Below are 21707 nucleotides of genomic sequence, written 5' to 3'. Positions count from 1 at the left end.
CCCGACTAAAAGCACGTGTGGCTGTTGTACCGAACAGGGGTGGTGAGCGTGGGCATGCTTGATGTTCTCCCCTGTGTGACCATGCCAGGCGACGTCTGCTTTAGGTTCACCATAGAGCCCCTTTATCAGATTAAGAAAGCTGAAGGGAGGGATTTTCATTTCTGTTTTCCTCACATATTTCAGGTATCTAGAATTGTGTCCACCCCTGGTGATTGCTAATCAGTATTCAAATGAATGAAGGTGTGTGATTGTGTGTGCACGCGCGTGTGTGTGTGTGTGGGGGGCACCGACAAGGTCTCTTAGTGTACTGGACATGGGCTGTGGGAAGAGGTTCTTGGCTCGAGGAGCTGGAAGGATGGCATTCTCCGGAATGGGGGTAGGGGAGGGGGGTGGCGGGGGAGGGGCAGATCAGGAGTTTTTGGGTTTGGATTTGTTGGGATTGGGGAGGGCACGGGGTGTCAGGTGGTGGGCGCACAGGCTTCCTGGAGGCCAGCGGAGGGGTGAGGCTGGGGACCGTAGAGTCTGTAGCCTCGTTTCTGGTGTTGAGAAGTGTTGATCCTGACGAGGAAGATTTCTTTTGGGGGTGTGATTCTGCCTCAGTGCGCGGGGAGCCTTTCCTCCTCCAGAAGCTGACTTTTCTCTTTTCTGGGAAAGCTAGGCCTTACTGCCCTCTCCTTTCTTCGGCTTGTGTCCGGCACGTTTTATTTCTCATGTACACCAAGCACGCAGCTACCTTCTCTGGAACTGGTGGCGGTGACAGTCCTGGTCTCTACATGCATTTTACCTCACAGGCTCTCGAGGTCCTTTCCTGTGCCCTTTCTGTAGCTTTAAACCCACAGCCGTTGTTTTCGTGCGTGTGTAGACTTCAGTGTGTCTTTTATCTCTTGTCCCTTAACAACTACAAAATGTGTTGCAAATAAGTTTCTTATTTGACTCGCCTGACGATTCTGGACTTCGAAAGCATGCTTTCCATGGAAGAAATGATTGTGAAAAATATACTTTAACAAGACATGGATTTGTAGTCTAATTTTACTGGGACCGGGAATCATTTTCTTAGACGTGAGAGGCAAGTATGTTGTGTTTGTGATTAGAAGATGACAGAACAACTGTGTCCTTCCTTCAGATGAACTCGCCCAGTACATGGAGACCGTGAGGCTGCTGGGCTACGCCGAGAAGCCTCTGTACCAGAAGTTGCGGGACGCCCTCCTGCAGGGGCTGCGGGCGATCGGGAGCAGGGACGACGGCAGGCTGGACCTCGGCCTCGTGGAGAACGGAGGCCCGAGAGCCAGGACGGCGACCAAAGTGAGTCTTGTTACGACGGGATCCTTCGGCCTCTTGGGATGATCATTGCAGCATATACTAATGTTAGGAAGGTGATAAGTCAGTGAAGAAAATTGTAATGGATTGCTTGGCGATTAAATATTTATCCCCATTCTATAAAGGCAGACTCTTCACGAGACACGGAAACACATTGTAGAAAAATGAAGTTGTGTTTCTTTATCCGGCAGCAAGATGGTAAATCCCTAGCGGGGTTCTGGTTTGGGGATACCGACACCTGGCCGGGGGGTGTGGGCGCTTTCACGACCCCGGCCGCCGGGCTGGGCTGCTCTGGCCCCTGGCGCTTCCTCGTCTGTTGGGGCGGTCACAGTGCACCATTTCAAACTCGGTGTTCCACAATTACTGTTTGAAAAGTAGTGTTTGCAAGTTTCCTGGTTTGCTGGTGTGGGGTGTTTGCCATTTGAACATTATTTTGCTTTTTACAGAAATAGCAACATGTAAAGCAATGTATCTGCATATAAAGAGGTTTAGTTTTTCGGAGAGAGATAATAAGAGCGGCTTTATGGGTGAACTGTCGTGCAGTTGTGTAAATAACTCCTGGTATCACTTGTACACGTATATGTCACCTTCTCAGTTATTTTTAATAATTAAATTATTGGCTAATTTAGTGATTTCCCTTATAGTCTGAAATTATTGAATAAAATGGGTTAGCTGCTTTTAAATGGAAAAGGGAAAGGGCTTTCAGAAGAAAAATACGTTTTTTTTACAACGTTGACTTTTTACTGTCATTGACTATAAATTCTGTTGATTCCTTTTTTTTTTTTAATTTTTTTTATTTTTTTAATGTTTTTTATTTATTTTTGATACAGAGAGAGACAGAGCATGAGAGGGGGAGGGTCAGAGAGAGGGAGATACAGAATCGGAAGCAGGCTCCAGGCTCTGAGCTAGCTGTCAGCACAGAGCCCGACGTGGGGCTCGAACCCACGAACGTGAGATCTGACCTGAGCCGAAGCCAGAGGCTTAACCGACTGAGCCACCCAGGCACCCCATGTCGATTCCTTTCTTATTCCACACTGTGAGAAAGAGTTAAAAAATGAATGGTCCCTCTTTAAAACAAGAAGCACCATCTTAAGACTTTGGTAATTCTTTGTAACTTCTGAAGGAGATGAGAGTTTTGAAATTGTGTCATGAATCTGACTGTTTTGCAAGTACCAGGTCTCTTTGTCGGCCCCCACGGCACCTGGCGCTCTACACGTGTGTCTGCATGCACTTTTTTTTTCTTTACTAAGTTTTGTCTTAATGGCATCACCCCATTTTTGTGGCCAGCAGGCGTGCTGAAAGCCACATCCAGCTTTGACGTGAACAGGGTGAAATGGCAGCCCGGGCGGAGTTTTTCAGTAGGCAGTAGATTTCGAGTGTGCGTGTGTGTGGGAGCGTGGAGCAGCGTCTTCCTGCTCAGGCCTGACTTTCGTATGTCGATCCCCGTCGCCAGCATCTGTCGTGTCTTCCTGGACCCCTCCTTGATGGTGGAGAAGTGAAGACCCACCGTGGCGAGCACTTGCCCTTGTGCCCCAGCCCTTGCCTTGCAGGTCACCCTTGTTGGGGCTTCTGGGTGGGAGAAAACTCAGTGTCTGCACCCGGCCGACTTCATGGCCGAGGAGGCCGGTGCCCCGCAGAACTAGGGTCTGTGACCTTACAGTGCTCCCGCGTCCTGGGGTCTGTGACCTTACAGTGCTCCCAAGTCCTGGGGTGTGTGACCTTACAGTGCTCCCGCGTCCTGGGGTCGGTGACCTTACAGTGCTCCCGCGTCCTGGGGTCGGTGACCTTACAGTGCTCCCGCCTCCTGGGGTCCTTCAGAAGGTGGAGACTGTCTGCCGGGTCATCCCCTACCTCTGTAGCGAAAGCTTTATTTAGAGGGAAAACCTGAATCACAAGTGAATTAATTACTAGATTTCCTTTATTAGGTTTACGGCTTCCCCCCACCCCCTTCCCTCATAGCTGAATCAGGGCTATTCTTCATGTTAAAAAGAAGGTAATAAAAGTTAAGATTAGGTGAGATCATGAAACGTAAACAAAGGTGAGTCAATTTTGTTGACCTTTTGTCTTTTTTTTTTTTTTTTTTTTTTTTTGGTAATGCGGAAGAGTTGACCCAGAGCAGTTTTTTTTAGACCCCAGAACACTTTTTTCAAATGAATTGTAAATACCCCACATCTAAAGCAGATAAAAGCAGAGCTCCACTGACTGACAAGTTAGGGGCTCTCTACAAGGAGAGCTTTTTCCTTTGATAAATTAATAGTCCATCTCTTTTATTAGCACGGGGTGTATCATCAAGATGTCATTCTTTTTCCCCCTCTGGTTACTAGGAAGCTCAGCACTAATTATGCTCAGTCATACAAATTAAATTAAACCTTGTAATTAGCATTTTTTTCTTTTCCCTTTGTCATAATTTCTTTAAAAATTGTTTCAGTATATGTTCTTTGTATTTATGACACTCCGATCTCTTTTGGAAAGGGAGAGGTTTAATCAATTCAATATATATTTCTCTGCATGTTCCCAAGAGTTGCCCATTATGGTAGAAACGTCGAACTGATCAGCAGCAGAGGGAAACAGGGTCTCTAGCCGTGCTTGGTTGTGGTGCAGTCCGTTTGGGAACTAGAGGGAAGTATGAATTTACCCACTTGCAAATGTTGGTAGCCTCAGTAGCCCGAGAGCTTTGTTTAAAGCACAGGATTTGGGGATAACCTAAAGCCAAAGTTGGAAAAAGCTCTGTCCTTAGTAAGTACACGGCCCAAGATTTTCCCTGTTGATTAGCACCAAACTCCCGAGATGGGGCAGTGCGGCTCCAACACTTACTGGCTTCTCGTGTTCCCTTAAACCAACATTCAGCAGTGTACGAGTCCAGGCAAGGCCCCCGGGGCTGTAAACACCGTGAGCACAAAGTTCCATCCTTAAAGAGTTCCTCCCCGTCGAGTCTGGGCAGGAACAGCTTACTTTGCTAGCAGGAACTCAGCAAGTGAGAAGGACGGCAACACCTCCATTTGCTGTGTTCTTGCAAGGTTTTGGTCAGTTGCTCGCCCAAGCCGACCACGGGGCTGCTCGGCTGAACTTCTTGGGTCTCCTCCCTAGAGATGCGTTGAGTGTGGCCCTGCAGTTGGCATTGTTTCATTCTCTGACCATGTACAGTGCTGTTCCTGTGGATGGCGTGGACATGCCCTTCTTTCCATGCCTGTATAGTCTAGGGTTGTTTTTTTTTTAAGTTATATTATGCTTGTTGGTCTTCCTAGAGTGTCTCTGAAAAATCATTAACTGTGGTGAAATAAACCCCTGCTGGCACTCAGCCTGGAACATGGTGCAAAGAGTTGAGGTAGGGTAAAGGCCGGGGCGCCTGGGTGGCTCAGTCGGTTGAGCGTCTGCCTTCAGCTCAGGTCATGATCTCGAGGTTCGTGGGTTCAGGCCCTTGCATCAGGCTCTGCTGGTATCTAGCTCAGAGCCTGGATCCTGTCTTCGGATACTGTGTCTCCCTCTCTCTCCTGACCCTCCCCTGCTCATGTCGTGTCTGTCTGTCTCTCAAAAATAAATAAAACATTAAAAAAAAAATAAAAGCTTTCCACTCTGGTGGCCAGCTTCCCGTCCCCCGAGGTGACTGCCCCCCACACAGTATTAAATTTATACCGTGTAGCCCATCGTTTCAGTCAGATCGCCTCAAATAAACCCTCTGAATTTGGTGAAAGTCTGTCTAGCTGGTTTAGCATGCTAGATAATAGAAACTGTATTTTCTTTATATAAATTTAGGTGGTTGAAGCTGGGTTTCAGATAGTGGTTTAGCAACAGTTCTCTATGGCAGTGGATTCAGTATTTACTAATGATTCTTTTCCTTAGGTGCTTGAGCTCTGTATTTTAATCTCATCTTATTTGGCTGGATTTTGTCAAGTAGCTTTCCCCCCTGTATTTTTAAGGGAGATCATGACATATGTATAGAAAAATGCACAAATCAATGTGGAATTCAAAGCTTACGAAGTGAACATATACATTTAAGCATCCCCCCACGTCAGGGTGTGGATCGTTACCTGAACCCCAGAAACCTCATGCCCTCCCCTCGGCCGCCATTCCTTCATTAAGGGTAACCAGGAATCCGACTTACACCATATGCCGATTTCGCCCTCTAAGGAAAGTCTGTCGCAACGGCATCATGCAGCATGTACCCTTGGTGTCTGTCGTGTCCTCGTATGTCCGGATTTCCATGCTGTTGCATGCAACCAGCGGCGCTGACTCTTTGTTACCGTGTGGCCAGCACTGCGTCACGTGACTGCATCGTAACTCATGCATCCCTTCTCGGGAGGGACGTCTGTGCTCTTTCCAGTTTTTGGCAGTTGCAAGAATGCTGGTTAAGAACAGTTTTTTCGTTTCTTTTGGGAAGTGGATGCATCTGTTTGCCGTGGGGTCGGTGGATCCACAGTGGAGTCCCGGGTGGAGGGCCTGCTTCCTTCAGCCTCCGTGCTGCCGCCCGGCACGTTCCCTCAGCAGCCGACCAGGCTCTGCCCCCCACCAGCGGCTTGTGAGAGGCCCTGTTGCTCACCAGCACTAGCTGTTGCCTTATAGTTAATTTTGTCTATTTTTGGAGATGTGTACTGTCATTTTTTTTGGGTGTGCGTGGTTTTAATTTAATCTCCTTGAGAATATTGATTTTGAACACCTTTTCCTACGCCCATCAGCCTCCCATTGTCCTTTTTTATGAGGTGCGTGTCAAATCTTCTGTCGGTGGAAAAAGCCGGGGCTGGGGGGTGGGGTGGGCGGAGGGGAGGTGATTGTCAGCTTTCTTTTGACTTGCCAGACCTGACTACCTCGTATATATGCAGTCTGTGTATTACATGCACACTTCCTTTTTTTTCTTTCTTTTTTTTTTTAAACTGGTAGTTTTTCATTCTGTCAATATGGTATCTCTGGAGGGCAGAAGTTCTTCATTTTAATGAAGCCGAATTTATCAGGTTTTCTTTGTTTATGATAAGTATTTTTTGTATTCTGTTTTGGGAAAATTTTGTCTACCAAGATCATGAAGATATTTGGTTATTGTCAAGAAATTTTATCTTTTGTATTTAGGTCTATGATTTACCAGCAACTGATTTTGTGTGTGGTGTGAGTCCATGTATGTTTACCTCCTGTGGATTACTCATTGATTTGAACCATTTATTGAAGACTGTACTGTCCCCACTGCAGGGAGCAGGCTGTCAAACCGCATGTGTGTGGGTCTGCTTCGATCTGTTCTACACCGCTGGCCTACTTACCGTGGCCTGGCCATGCGGTGTGAACCCCTGGCTTCGTAGCGGTGTCCGGTGGTGTGAGCCCTCCGACTTGGTTCTTCTCTTCGTCTTCGCTACTCTTGGTGCTTTGGCTTTACCTATACGTTTTAGAATCAGCTTACTAATTTCCTCAAAGATACTTCTGGGATTTTGATTGAGATTGCAGTGACCCTACTGCTTTGGGAACCGTTGGCATCTTCACCATATTCCTTTCCGTTCCATGACGATGGTATACCCTGTCTTTCGTCCCTCATTTACCTTAGTCGTCTGTGTCTGCGTGGAGATCACGCACATCCTCTGTGTCGGTTTTCTTCCAGGTGCTCCTGAGTCTGTCCCTTGTGTGCCACTGTGATTGTTGCAGACCTTTCCTTCACGTCCTGCCGTTGTCAGCTCTGCCGGCTGTCTTTTGATTATTCTAATATGAGTTCTGTAGTGACTATTGTTTCGTTCATTGGCTGTGCCGTTTTCTTATCTCTTTGTTTTCTTTTTTGAGATACCGTTTCTCATTTATTCAGTATTCTTTTAATCTTTTTTTTAAGCCTCCAGTGCATGTTATAAAATTTTCTTCCTTGGGGAGGACTGCATTTTCCTTCAGAGTGGAGTCTTCAGCTGCCTTTTGCACACTACGATCATTTATTTCGTTTTCTCTTTTTGTCGCTGAGGATCCTAACTTTGTTGGCATGCTTTTTCCCCGGATCTTACTAATATTGAAAAGGATAGCTTTGTCTGGGTTTAACAGATTATTGTACTTACTTTCTCATTTTATGAAACTCTTGCTTTTCCTCATAGTTTGGAGCTGAGGGTGTGGCATTGTAAAGGGACGGTCCCTGCCTGCAACTGGTACTTGGGGAGGAGCTGGCGCGCCAGGCTCAGCAGGGACGGGGGACAGATCATCTGTCTGTCCTCACTAGGTGTTCCACTCGCTTCCTAGCCAGAGAGGCAAGACTTTGGTAAACTCTAAATTCACAGTGAGCGAAACCTCTCCATGGCTTTAGCGCTCGTTTACTCGTTTTCTCTTTAGTCATCACTTTGGGTGCAGATCATGTTTATTGCCGAAAATGATTAGACCGAATGACTGAGGTTACTCTGCCCTCTTTCTCCAGGCGTCTTCTCAGCCAGGGGAGCGACAGGATTGTGTGTCCGGCTTTTGATGGGACACCGAGGGAGTAGGGAAGGTCTCTTTCGGGGGCCACTCCAGTCTTCCTTTCCAAGCTTCCGATTTATGGTTTGTGAAGCGGGCGTCAGTGTTGAAAGATCGCTCAGTGGCGTTCCCGCACGATCTTGTCCTCAGTTGGCTCAGCAGTGGGGAGGAGCCGCATGTTGCTTTCTAGAAGGCTCTGACTCTGCTTGGCCACCACTTCTCGAAGGTCATGGTGGAGGCACTCTCACTGTTCGCTGCTGAAATCGTTCTTAACTGTCGTTCGTGTTCATTTCTTCAGAGTTTGGGTGGAGGGAGGTGGAAGTATCACCCACCAAAGATCCTGCCCTTTGTGTTACACACTTATGTGCTTACAGCACTTCTTTTTCACCTGCGTGTGCGTGTGTGAACATTTCAAGGGAGCCTGAATCGTGTCCTTCCCCCACAAGAGAAAACCAGGCGTCACCCACTCTCGGCTCCTCGCAGACCATGTCACCTGAGATTTCAGTTTTTGGGATTTTTTTGTTTGTTTGTCTGTACACTGTGTGTCATCAGTTCATTTTCAGGTAAGGACGGGGAATTCTTCATTCCTCACGGCACTGTAAGAGTGGAGAACTTGAACTTGTGAAGAGCACACTGTTCCAAACTTCGGTGATCGTCTGTTGGAGCACTTTCTTCGGTTAAACCCGCTCTTCCAGAACTGTTAGTAATCAGCACAGTTTACTTGAGTAGTGCTTCGTATTCCTACCTCCCGAGTCGAGGACTAAGCATGTCGACAGGTCGCGTAAATGAAAGCAAATAACAACAACAAATAAGATGAAGGCGTGCTGTCCTAGCATCCGCTCCCCTTAGGGAGAGCCTGGCTCTGCCGGAACGTGGCCACATCCCTCACGACCTTGTGACATGAGTCCACTTCATCTGACTGCGTGCTTGCATGTGGCTGTGTATGAGAGTCAACAAAAATAGAAAATGTATAAAAAACTAGGCCACATGGCGTTTGGGGCTCAGTTCTTCGGGCACGAACCCAGCAGAGCGGCACTGGCACGAGTGAATTTGCTTCCCGGAAATGATGGCCTTGGTGTCATGACTCTGCGCGAGGCTCCTGCTCCGACGCATGCGTCCATGTGCGCGAGGATCGGCGCTGCGTAGAAGCAGCGGCACCGCTTTAGAAGTTTAATGTGGCGTGTGCCTGCTGGTTTCGTGAAAGCGGAAGTTACTCTCTTGCGTTCGCCTGTTTTTTAGCGTGTATTCTTCAGCCCGAGGATGAAGCCTGGACACTGGCGGGCACACAGCAGGTGCTTACTCAGGGTGTGGTGGGCTCTGCCCCCGTGACACGGAGGCCGGGGGCCTTTGTAGCGTCCCTGGTTCTCACGACAGCCTTTATCACTGGAGCTCTTGTAACATCATAAATCACGTTCACGCGTTCTGGCCGAAGGTTTTAGACTGTTCTTCAAATTAATCCGCCCCTCCGTTTAAGTCCCTTACTCGCTTCCTGACCCACTTCTTGGCTTTTCATTTCTTCTTCCAATGATGTCGGACCGCTCCCTGCTTGTCTTCAAATTCATATCTGTCATCGCTTAACGTCCGCTTACGTGACACAGTCTGTACAGAGTTGGGGGTCCAGTAGGAAGCCAGCTCTTTCTCATCGCGGCCCTGGGGGGACAGCTGCCCGACAGGTGCAAGCCCGCTTCTCATCGCGGCCCTGGGGGGACAGCTGCCCGACAGGTGCAAGCCCGCGGGAGGGGGGCGGGGCTCTGCGGGCTTGAGCCCTTTGGGAAGGGCCGTGTTCATGGGGAGGCACAGCAGCCGGTGGCTGCTGCCCTGGCCCCAAATGAGCGGGGCGGCACAGCTCCGAGATGGAGGCCTGGCAAGGAGGAGGAGCTCCGAGCGCTGGCCCATCCTGCTCCCCCGCTGGGACGCACCCAGCAGTTCCCTTAGCCTCGCGGTTCCCTTCGCCTTGCGCCCTCCTGCCTCCGCGTTTCCTGTCTGTACATGAATGTAACGGAATCCACTGGTTGCCTCTACTTTAGCTTCACGGAAGATACATTCCATCTTTTTCAGTTACTGTTGAGTAACTGCCTGGTTTTTGGTTGCTATTAATGTGTGGGAGTAATTTATAAACCGTGGCTATCTGCATGGGGACTTTCGATGGCCTCAACCAAGTGAACCAAATAAGATGAACTGATTAGTGCAGTCACCTGTGTGTATTTAGAATTCTTTGTTCATTGACACATGTAGGGTACGAAACACTTAGAAATCTCAGGCTGTATGGTCTCAGTCTCTGTGATAAACATTTGTGATTTTTGTAATAAGGAGGAAAAGCCAGCAACAGTCCTGGAATCTCTTCTCCTTTGATGGAGCCAGGGATCTGATTGGGTTTTCTTAGAGGCTGCTGAAAGGGTGGGAGGGGTGGATCTTTTGATGTCTGACCTGGGCAGCAAAGCATGAACAGATTTTTGGCTTTCGCCTCAGAAGATTTTAATTCTTTGTCCTGTTAAAAAGCTTTAAGTCTCTAAGTGGTCTTTAGTCCATGTTTAGACTGTTAGTAAATTATCAGTCCAAATGCATCTCGCTGGTTTGTCTTCCTGTTTCTAAGCTGGAAGTGAGAAGCTGCTAATTAACTAAATTTTAGCCTAGCAAATCTGAGCACTCCAAAAATACAGTGTGCAACACATACACTAGTGCCCTTTGGAATAAGCCTGATTTTCTGCAGATATTCAGCTGTGCTGAATTAAAAGGAAACTCTATTCTAAGTTTATAAGGTATTCTTGTGAGCCATATAATATTTTGGTTCTGTTTATAAATGTGAAGGCACTCAGTGGACCTGGTGTGGCATATGACAGAATCCGAGATTAGCATAGTGCCCCCGTGAAGCCATTTTCTGTTCAAAGAGAACCACTGCACACACTGTCTGAAGCCCGAGATGCTGACCCGTAACGAAGTGAAGCATTTTGGGAGACAGGAGCTGCCAGCAAATTGTGTGTGATTTTACTGGTCTTGTGGAAACAGCACACTTACTTACATGCTGTTAAACTCGACGGTCTTTTTTTTTTTTTTTAATCGGTCTTTTTCAGTAGGCCATTGGCCCTTTCTGTTAAAACTAAATACCTTCTCAGAGAGTTGGGCCGGAGATGACCCCGTTGAGATTTGGTGTTCTGTGTATTCACAGTGCCTGCAACACGGTGTTTGTTGTTGTTGCTTGAAGACTGTCTGGTCTCTATTCCTGTGTCATCCAGCTGCACGGAGATTAAGGAAGCTCTCTCTTTTTTTTTTAATCTTATTTTCTTTTTATTAACTAAGCTTGAAAGCAAGATGAACGCGCTAGGTTCTTGGGTAGAATGTATTGGATAACCCCCTTTTTAATGAGCGTTTAAAAGCGTGCCCCCTCCAGGTCGGAAAATGCATTCTTTTCCTGTATGGAAAAGCAATAGAGTCGTGAAATATTCCCCCTTAATTTTGGTCCGGACGCTCCAAAGTGTCTGTGTTTATTCCTGCCTAATGCATCACAAATCTGCTGACGCACTAACCTTGGGGCCTTGGCTGGCGTTAATCAGGCCTGCGCACTGGCAGGAAGGATGTACCTGACGCTCACCGTCGGTGCCGTTTGCATATGGAGGTTCTCGCGGGGGAGCTGCCCTGTGCCGGCCGAGGGTTACCTGCGCACCGCAGTTATTGTATGTAATTATCGAGCCAATCTGTTCAGCCCAGCAGGGTTCAGATGGTAATCAGGAAGCAGCACTTTGGAAAAGGAAGACGTAAGGCACTCCCCCCCTCGCGCATCACTTACAGGAAGTTACAGCCACTCTCCCAGCCGGTTCTAAGAGGCAGCGCCTCCGTCCAGAGGCCGCGTCAGCCCCGATCCGCTGCGTCTGGTGCACCTGCGGGCGTCAGGTCGCGGCGGGTCTGTCTGCGCTCCGTCTGTCTGCGCTCCGTCTTCCCACAGCCACCGTCGGGATTTGTTGAAACCGTGGCCTCCTTCGTAATACGTTGATTGTCACGGCTCTGACCATTTGGGGGGTTTTAAGACGGTGTCATTTGAACAGGGCCGAGCCTTCCCCGAGGGCTCTCTGCACAGCGGAACCCGCAGTTGCCATCAGGCAAGAGCGCCTTGCGCTGTCGGCTGGCGGTGTGCAAATGGCCTGAGGCAAGGGGAATTCTCAGATGAAGTTTAACTTAATAGTAATCGTTAGAAAATGCCAGCGCGGACATCCCGACGCGTTGTGAATCTGAAGCTCGGGGCAAACGAGAGGACTTCCTCAGGGAAGCCCAGGCAGGCGAGGGAAGCTTTGAGGAATCGTTTGGGTTTTGACACATTTAAAGTGGAGACTCCATGGGAGCAAGGAGTACGCGAGACGCCACGTTGGGACGCTCTTCCCGAGGCCTTCCGTGCGTAGACGTGTCGAGTGATTTGAAAACTTCACACAGGACTGAACTAGTTGGAAAGTGTCAGGGTGATCGAAAATAATAAAAAGAAGTTGAATGAACACTTGAGAAGACCGGCCGGTGACAGAATGTGAGCCTGAAGTTTTAAGTAACCCTCAGCTAGGAAAATAAATAGAAAGTTGGAAAGGCCTGAGGCGACTGGAAAAATCCAACCTACGTTCAGGGTCTTAGGAGAGCTGTGTCCTTGTCTTCAGACCCGTCCTCACAGGAAGCGTACGCCCCTTACCCGTTTAATAAAGCGTGTACCGAGAGGAAGCGTTTACTGGACGTTTGTCACCATTGCTTCATGAGGAGACTTGGACCACTGATTTATCGGGTGTAACCAGTGACGCACTCTCTGGACAAGGGCTGGGTCTTCCCATTTATCAGGTAGACAGTCCCCCCGCGCCCCCAGACACAGCACACGTCGTGCCGTGGGGAGAATACCTAGCATTGGCCTGAGTGGTGATTCCAGTGTTCTCAGCGCTTTGCTTTAAAAGGCAGTTGCTGTGTAATCAGTCCTGAGGGCTGTGATCTCGGTGATAGAGCATCCTTAAGAACCATAGAAGTTAGCGGTGGTGATGACAAGCCAGCTCACTCCAGACGAGGTGTCACTGAGGATTCTCGTAACCCCACGGCTGCCATCCCCGCCCCTTCCCTGGGGGGCCGCCGCCCGAGTTGCGTGTGCCCTTCCTGCTGGTTTTGGTAGCCCCACACCTGGGTAGATTCACATACAGAGAGTTTTATGGGGGAGGGGTTGTGTGTCTACTTCTTTGACCATCAGACCACGTCTCTCTTTCTTTCTCTTTTAAAACATCTTTACACGTAAGAAGCGAAAGACAGGAATTGAAAGCACAGAATCCAGTGTTGAAGATATGGAATGCTCAGATGCACAGACAGAAGAGGCCACACAAACCCGTAAGTTGAACAGTCTTGCCTCCGAGCTTTTTCCCTCTGTAAACACAAATTTTGTTTCTGTCCACTTCGTAAGAGGTTAGCTTGCGGTCATAAGATTTTGATTTTCGAATAAAATATCGTGCAAGAAGATCTTGCTGTCCTGGGTGATCACGAAGTTGGGGCAGGTTGCTGCTCTCATTTTGCACCCAGGGAGCCCAAGACACGGAGCATTTAAGTGGCAGATCCAGAACTCTCTCTCTCCCAGGCTCTTTGCATCTCCGCACCTGGATCTGCAGAGCAGGGTGTGTGGGTGGGACTGTCCGGCTCGGGCGAGTAGTGCCGGGGCTTATGCTGCCAGGCTCCCCTCGCTGAGCCGCCGGAGGGCCCCCAGCCAAGGGGGCAGCTCCGCTCTCCTCCTGACAAGGTGGGATGCCAGGACGTGAAGCCTCGGGTCATCCCTTTTCAAAGCTCTTGGAGCAAAAAGCAAAGTATAAAGTCGTTTCTCGAGATGGCTCGTAAGCGGGAGCGGACATCTGTCCCAGCACGGGGCGGTGCCCGCACGGACAGAAAGTGGCATCTGCAAAGGGCATGGTGGTGGTGGTGGGGGTTCGGGGCCTCGCAGCCTCTCTCCTAAGAGGTGATTCACTGGACTCCGTGAAGAAATCCCGTGCTGACCGCTGGACCCCTTTTCCAGATTTCTCTCCTGTCTCTCTGCCTTTTGCTTATTTATTGTTTTGTTGGTCCCGAAATGTTTCTTGATTTCTAATAGAAAAAAGCTTTTTTTTTTCTTTTTTTGGTAAGAGTTGTGCCCGAGCACAGGTACTCTAGTGAGTCAGGCCGGGGGCGTGTCCCTCCTTTCCTTTCCTTTGATGGTGGCGCCCAAGCGTGTTCGTGGAAGGCAGACACTCGGCCTTCAGAGAGATCCTTCTTCGCTCCGGTTCCGTTAACCTTGTCCTTAGCAGGTAGTGTTGAGCGAGCCTCCTTAGGTTTATCTGAATTCATGCAGAGAATACTTGGGGGTGTCCCGAGAGGGAGGCAGAGCTTCTCCCTGGAGCTGACGGTTTTGAAGAAGTCGCTCTCTCCCTGGCCATTTCCCTTCCCTCCGTCTCCCCTCCTTGTCTGGTCGTCCTTCACGAGGACGCGGGGAGCCCCGAGGAGCAGTGGTGGAGGCCTGTCTCGGCCAGAGCAGCGGCTCTGACCATGAGCGGGAGCGGCATGACGGAGATTTTGAGGATAGAGCGATCGGCTTACTTTAGGAAATCCCTTGAAGTTTTTAGAGCGGGCCGTCTGGTGGAGGGCAGGCCTGCGTCGTCGTGAGGCCGGGGCCCGTTCGGAGGCGGCAGGCTGCGGCCGTGCGCGGGGAGACCCGCCTTCCCCCGCCGCCCGCAGCTCGTCCGTTACCTGAGCGAGGCGCATAAGTGATGTTACATTTGACCGTGAGTGTGGAAAGTGTTTTTTATACCCCCGATTTTCCACTTACAGTCCATGGAAGAGTGCGGACCCCACTGCACATTCAAGAACAGTCCAGAATTTTTGTGTGGATTAGGAAGAAAAGATACAGAATGATCAAATTCTCCTTTATTCCTGTAAATTCTGCATTGCTTTTCTTAAATGCTGTTTCTGTCTTCTCATTGTAGTTTATCTTCTCCCCGAAAGCGTGGGGCTGGTTAAGGTATTTTACTGTCTAAATATTCACAAATGAGAGGAAATATTGCCTCGGATGGTACGATGTCATTGCTTCTGGCAAAAAAAAAAAGAAAAAAGCCGAAGGTTCATGAAAATATGTATTTATATTTCATCATCTTCAAGTAACTTGAAGAAGGAGGCACATTATGATGTTTGAATTTTGTTTTACAGAAATCTATAATACAATCCGGCGACTTCTGTGCTTTAGAGCTTTAAGATTTTGTGTCCTAAACGTGTTTCAAGAACGGTTACCTCTCACAGCAGCTTTAGAAATGTCAGTTTCTTCATTAACAATTTTATTTTCAAACACAATTTATGGTTTACAATATGGTAAGAGATTTCTCTCACTGTGTGATCTTTCAGAATGCTGTGCCTGGCAAAATGGGAGCAACTTTCCTTTAATATCTATTTAGACCATTTTAAAAACGTGAATAATTTTCTTGATACACCTAAACTCATTTTGACTGGTTGGGGGTCTATTGTGTAAGAACACATTCTGAAAGCTTTCAAAATGTGTATTGTGTGGGTTTTCTCAAAGAAAGAGAGGGGGTGAAGGGGTGGTTTTCAAGAAGAACAGAGGCCTCTAATCCTTTTATTTTTATGCAAGGCATAATTTTTACCAATTGAGAAAATTTGGTTATTTGCTGCAAGTAATTTTTCCCCCCACAAAATGATAAGCCTTAAAAAGCCATGCATATTCTGGCATTTCAAAACCGTGCCGGTATTTCAGAATTGTACTAAGAATTAGCTAATGTGGCCATGATCTTTATGGCTCGTGCGCTTTGTCCCTTCCGCTCATGAAAGGACAGCACGCCACAGCCTTCTCTTGTTAGCGGTGTCCGTGAAGCACCTGGAGTTTCGGTCCATCCCTGAGGAATTCGAGGGAAGCAGGATTTGTGTTTACTTCTCGAGCATCTTTTGATCTAGTTTAAAAAAATAGGGGGATACTTTTCAGGGCGCCCTGCAGAGAAGCCTCCCACTTGTTAATAAAATCATAGAAGAGCACCCAAACTTGTACTTTTCGTTTTCCAGATAATTAAATTTTATGCGTTAGTCTTACAGTCAGACCTTTTACCGGTAGAAATATATTGTGAAAATGGGTATGTTTCTAAAAGAGACGAGGAGAGGAACAGTATTTTTTCTGCCACAGTCGGAATTGATTATTAGGAAAAATACTGAACGCAGTGAAGACTCCATGTGTGGAATCCTGATTATATAACAGATTCCAGGTGGTGGTGGTGTTTCTAGCTGCAGTGGAAATTTTTAAACCTAGATTGAAGGGGACCGGCAGCAGCGCTATTCTAAGAGTAAACTGACAAATTACGATGTTAATGAGAATAATACTTCTGTAACACCGTAGTAACTGTTGGGAGCGTCTCTGTAATGTGACTGTGGATCCCAGATGTATCGCAAGGTGGACGTGCTACCGTACTGATCATTGACCTTGACTTTGCGATATCGCTATGCCGGCCTCAGCCCATCACACCATTCTTCGTTTCTGTGCAAAATTAATCGCAAAAGTCTTGAATAACAAAAATGAAAAGTCTCCCCTGGGATATTTTTTATAGATCACAAAGGTTGAAGAGAAAGCTCACAAGTTTAAACCAGCCGTACATGGTGTGGTCTAGGTCTTCTCAGCGGCAGGAAGAAAAGAGAGTCCTGTCAGTTTGAAGTTTGCCCTAATTGAAGTGTATGGCGATTAAATAAAAACTGGAACTTGGAAAAATGAAAAAACACTAATCTTTAAACTGATCTTCCACATAAGTAACTACACACAAAAGCTTTAGAGATTGTTTATTATGACGTGTGGTAAGTGTTTTGTCCTAGATTCAGAGAAGGTTTTGTATGTTTCAGAAAAGAAGTTATTGATCTGTTGTTGAGTGCATTCATTGATTGATTATGGGCGCCCCGCCGCCCCAGCCTGGGCCGCTGCTCTTTTCCTGGCACAGGAAGGCTCACTTGCCTTCCCTCTGCTGCGCTCTCCTTGGAGGTGGTGTGGGGGTGCTGGGCGGGAACCGGGTCCCCTTGCTGAGGGGGGGTTCCCACAAAGAGCTCTGCCTCCAGTAAGCGATCCCCGGTTTTCTCCAACTCGGGTGCATGGGCAGGACTCGTCACAAGCGCTTAGACCAGTGTCAGGCGTGCGCCTTCTTTGGAAGGCCGCTCAGTTGGGATCGATTTAATGCCTCGTGGAAAGCACTTGGGGTTTTGGACTGGCCCCGTGCTCTGCTGCCCACAGAGTACAGGTCACAGGCTTTACAAAGTAACACATTCTACCATTTTGTTCCCTGCTTTTCACAACACACATTAGTTCTTCGTTTCCCTCCGAGAAATGAATGTCTATCTTGTTGCTGCAGCTCACGTTAGCAGTTACTGGTTTAAACTGCACAATAAACATTTGGGGGAGAAATATTTCAGGGCCCTTGGAAATCGCGTATGTTTTACCAGTGGGAGAATTCTAACGTAACTTAACACTGAAAGATAGATGTCAGCATATCTTTTGATGTATTAAAAAATTGACACGATTTCCTAAAATTTTCAGGCTATTAAGCAGTACCTTAGTGTATGAACTTCATCTCCACCAGCCAGCATACACAATTAGATTTTTAAATATGGATAAGTGTATAAAAATGCTTATGTCTCTGTTTCTTTAGTTTTTGTAAGTTACTGATTTGAATTTCTTTGTTTTTTCTCTTGAAGGTTCGAAAACCAGGAAGAGAGTCCAGAAGTAGATCAAATGTTATCAGCCGATTTTTCTTTTCTTCCTTTTGCGTGACTTTCTCCTCTTTTTCTGTTTTCAATGTTATATTTCATGTGAGTCTTTTAGGGTGGGGCTAACCATGAACTATCTGTGTCTTTGAAAAATATGAACTTTTTTATTAAGTACTTTGTACCGTGTATTAAAGGCCAACTTACAAAGTTTAAGATCTTCAGGTCACACTCTTGGAGTCCCAGGCTGTGTGCGTTTGAGGTTCTGGAGCAGATGTTAGAAAAACTGCCATGATGTGCACTTTTCAGGTCATTGTACGTTGCCCAGAATGCACAAGCGTGCTGAGACACAGTCCTTGCCTTGAAGGAAATACCTTAAAATAAAAGTCTTTTTTTTTGCGTGATACAAACACACCATTTGTCGCGGCCATAGATTTGGATTGTATTGATTTTGTTCAGTTCCACAGGCATTTATTGAGCACCTGCTGTATGAAACAAGAGCAGCAAGAAAGGAAAGGGTTATGGAAGCAAAGGTGGGGTAATAAGCAGGCCTGTGAGAGATTTGGAAGCTGGATGACATGGGAACGAAGTGAGCACGCAGGTGCACGAGAAGAAAACAGGTGACAAGCTGGCGAGTTGGGGGCACGGTCACGGCTGGCTTCTTTGAAGGAGATCCTGTGAAACAGACAGACACACAGACAAAGCAGTCTCATTCACAGGAGATTATTGTTCTTGTAAGTGTCATTCTTTTGCAACAAATAATGTGTGTGCAGTAAACCATGCATTTGAGAGATGTAGTGATCAGAAATTTTAAGATTTGGACCTTTTATAGTTGCGTTGGCGATAAAAGTTTGGGATCTAAACATCTGTGAACAATTACCAAGGTTGCTTTGTTGCAGAACTTGGGCTTGGACTGTAAAGAGCAGCCACCTCACCACTCACGGGCGTGTCCACTGTTTTCAGATGGTGTGTAGGCATACTTGTGTTTAAATATTTAAGCATTAAAACAGTTATTTTAATACTGTATTCAGAACATGAGTAGCACATGAAGCTGGTGGTGTCTCTGTTGCATAGGACAAGCCAGCCCAAAGTAGGTATTTCTGGGTTTAAAAAAGTGAGTTGATCTGAAGAAAACCCGAAGTGGATATAGTACCGGTGGAGCGCGCACTGACCCACCTTGCCGAGGCTGCGCCGGCTTGGAGCAGCTCCGACCAGCCCCGAGGTCCGAACCCCGGGCCCCCTGACGCAGGTGCTGGGCTGTGGCCAGAAGCCTTTCCCCCTGGAGCGGCCGGATGTGGAGCCGCGCGGAGCAGGGCTGCGCACGGCCCCTGGGCAGCTCGCCTTTTAAATGCCTCCTGTGGGTCCAGAGCTGTGCGTCTTTGCAGAAGAGAGACCCGGCTTTGGGGCAGAGCCACCTCCTGTTCTCTGTGGCATGTCAGATTTTAGCGCTCATCAGTGTTACGGTCCCGAGCTTATTTGTGACACCTAAACCAACTCTCAAGTTCTGCTTCAAACACATTGACGCTTAAAATAGGATCAAATGTGTGTGGTTTGTGTTTGTGTGTATGCCTTAGCCTTTCCCCCCCAAAACACAAAAACATAGCAAAACCTGTTGGTTAAATATTAAGAAAACAAATATTTCTTCACATATTGTTTTTAGCAAGTGCTGGCATTTTCTCGAATGTTACTCTGTTGGCAGGGCTGCAGGAATGAAGATCTAGTAGCCGTAGTAGCCAGTTGGATCGATGGGCTGCAGCTCCCTCTGTATTCTGCTGTCTTTCTCTTTCTTGCCTGCCTTTGTTTTTTTTTTAAATGTTCCCTTTATTTGGGGAAAAAAGAAGACAATGATTGAATAACACTTTTTTTTCTTGCCTCTTTCAATTCTCTATTTACCCTTTTCATCCTGCCTTGTTTTTCTTTCCTTTCCAACCTGTGTTTCGATGGACCTCACCAGTCTTGGTTTCTCCAGCGTCCGTGTTCTGGAAGGTGGTCCTGGCACCGCGTGGCCCTGCCTTCTCCGCCGTTTTCCCAGGTCGTTAGTGAGCTGAGGGCTCACACCTGTGCCGGGCTCGCGTCCTCACCGAGCGGGGGCAGTGTGTGCTCTCCGGGGTCTAGAAGGCGACTGATAAATCTTTGACCGAGCCCCGACGTAAAAGAGCTTCTGGGTCTTCTTCAGTCGTGATCTCTTAAGACAAATAAAATGCTAATAGGCCAGAGCTATAAAACCCCAATTATTTTTTTGAATTACTAAATTAAACGTGCATATAAAGGCCTCTGTTGCATAGCAGTAAATCAGTGGTGGAAATATAAATAAATTATGTATTTTTATGTGCGTGTGTTTATATGCAGTTGAGCGGTATGTGCTGGATTATCCCTTAAAATTCTAGCTTGGTGACTCTATTGTTGTGATGATAAAAATTTGTTAGTAATACCTGCTCACTGTAGAAAATTCAGAACACACAGATAAGGACCAGAGACAAACTGGCCGCACGACTCCCCCCACAGGTGACCGCAGTGGATGTCTAGGCACCTTTCCTTCCAGTCTTTTCTATGAGTTTGTGTCTTCAAATAAGTATTATGCTTTATATAAAACTTCATATATTGCTTTTCAAAGCTCGAATTAAATACCTTCCATGTCACTTCAGATACTTTATAATTTTTAGGTTTCTATAATATTTTGTCTTGTGGATTTACGACACTTTCCTGATCATTTCCCTAATATTGGACATTTGTTTTTAGTACTGAGTTATTTGAAGTAATATCCTTGGTCAAATCGGGCAGAAACCTTTGTCCACGTGTCCGAATACGTCCTTAGCATTTTGGAAGGGTCAGAGACCATGAAAATGGACGGTCACCGATGCAGGCTGTCGAGTGACTTTGCAGAAGCCCACCAGCCAGCGCTCTGTCTGCTACATCAGAGCGACAGCTTAGGTTTGTGCTCCGTTGGCAGTCCTGATTCTTATATATAACTTGGTGAGCTGAATTTTTTTTGAAGTGCTGGTGAGCCTGAGAAATTCAGTTTGCATAAACGCTCACTGTGTTTTCTCCTCCGAGTGTTTGTTTGTGCTGTTTGTATAGTGACGATCTTACACCTTCGTGATGTTCGTTGCCCACTTCTTCCCGTTTGCTTTTTGTTGGTGTTGATTTTTTATTTTTATGAAATGTAAGATTTACGGCTTTAATCTTTTGATCTTTTTCATTGTCATTTCTGCCACTGTTTTAAAATATTTCCCATCCCGGATCAGAAATATTTACCATGGTTTTCTCTAGGCTTTTTGTGTTAATGCTCCTGCATTTCTCATCCACATGGAATTAATTTTGGTGTACGTATGCCAGGAGCGAAGGATCGCAATGTAGTTTTTTTCCTAAGTGGCTAACCTGTAGCACTGGAACCTTTGTTAAATAAATTCTCTTCCACAGCCCCTCACACCCTGGTTCGTGATGCCTGCTTCATTATACACTGGGTGATGCCGCGCCAGGGTCTGAGTCTGGACTGTTTGACCTCAGTGATCTGTCTGTCTGTCCTTGTGCCAGCGCCACACTGATTTAATTAATGCCGTCTTATTTCTTAATTATTTGTTTCCCTGGCCACATTAACAGAAATCAGAAAGAAAGAAAACTCTCCACCCTACAAAAATGAAACTCTTGTTCTTTGGCTGCGTTATTTTTTAAGTGCTGTTAGCATGCCTACCTAATGTTTCATAATTACAGCCGTCGCAGAGAGAAGGTTTTGTGGGGTTTGGTTTCTCTGCACGTCCCGCAGGTGTCCTGTGCCTCCTTCGTCAGGCTCTGCTGGCATCAGGAAGGCAGGGCCCGCCGCAGAGTCGATACCGGACCAGGGTCTTTGGGTAAATACAGCCTCACACACTAGATCGGCGATTCCGGGCGGGACGCCGCTGACCGGCTGGTTTACGCAGCCCGCTGTGCCGTGGGTGGTATTTTGCCAATAAAACGCATACTGTTTCCACTGTACTGGGAATCGGCATGTGTTACTCCTGTAGTGGCGAGTGTTCTTTTATTACGGCAGTGCATTTTGCAATTTGTGAATCGTATCCCTGAGTTTTTTGTAGTTTTGGCTCAAGTTAACCTGTGACATTTCCACATGGAGCCAGTGATGGTTTTATTTGCAAGCCACCATAAGTGATCTTTGAAAACCTCATAAGCTCTTTTTGACTTACAGCGCAGCACTCGCTAGGAGTCTGAAGCATCACAAGCATGCGTGGGGAGGCTCCGCGGGACAACATTGTGCCTGGTCCGCGGAGGGGGAGGGGAGGGGAGGCGTC

The 21707-nt window shown here is 47.2% G+C and overlaps 1 protein-coding gene across 9 annotated transcripts in view; it reads left to right on the top strand.

The window, feature by feature from the left end:
* VRK1 (VRK serine/threonine kinase 1) overlaps positions 1-21396 on the top strand; it is a 71764-nt gene extending 50368 nt beyond the window's left edge. For 7 of the 9 annotated variants that reach the window (XM_029951044.1, XM_029951045.1, XM_029951043.1 and 4 more), the window contains 3 exons: positions 1124-1302; positions 12966-13053; positions 14890-17380. In XM_029951044.1, coding sequence (XP_029806904.1) covers positions 1124-1302; positions 12966-13053; positions 14890-15131 — 509 coding nt within the window. In that variant the 3' untranslated portion in view covers positions 15132-17380. Of the gene's footprint in view, positions 1-1123; positions 1303-12965; positions 13054-14889; positions 17381-17415 lie in introns of those variants that run through there. The other 2 variants (XM_029951046.1, XM_029951039.1) reach the window with 2 other exon arrangements.
* Positions 21397-21707: the final 311 nt, after the last annotated feature.

This window comes from Suricata suricatta, chromosome 9 (genome assembly GCF_006229205.1).
Source record: "Suricata suricatta isolate VVHF042 chromosome 9, meerkat_22Aug2017_6uvM2_HiC, whole genome shotgun sequence".
Lineage (NCBI taxonomy): Eukaryota > Metazoa > Chordata > Mammalia > Carnivora > Herpestidae > Suricata > Suricata suricatta.
This window is presented reverse-complemented; position numbering and strand designations above follow the sequence as displayed.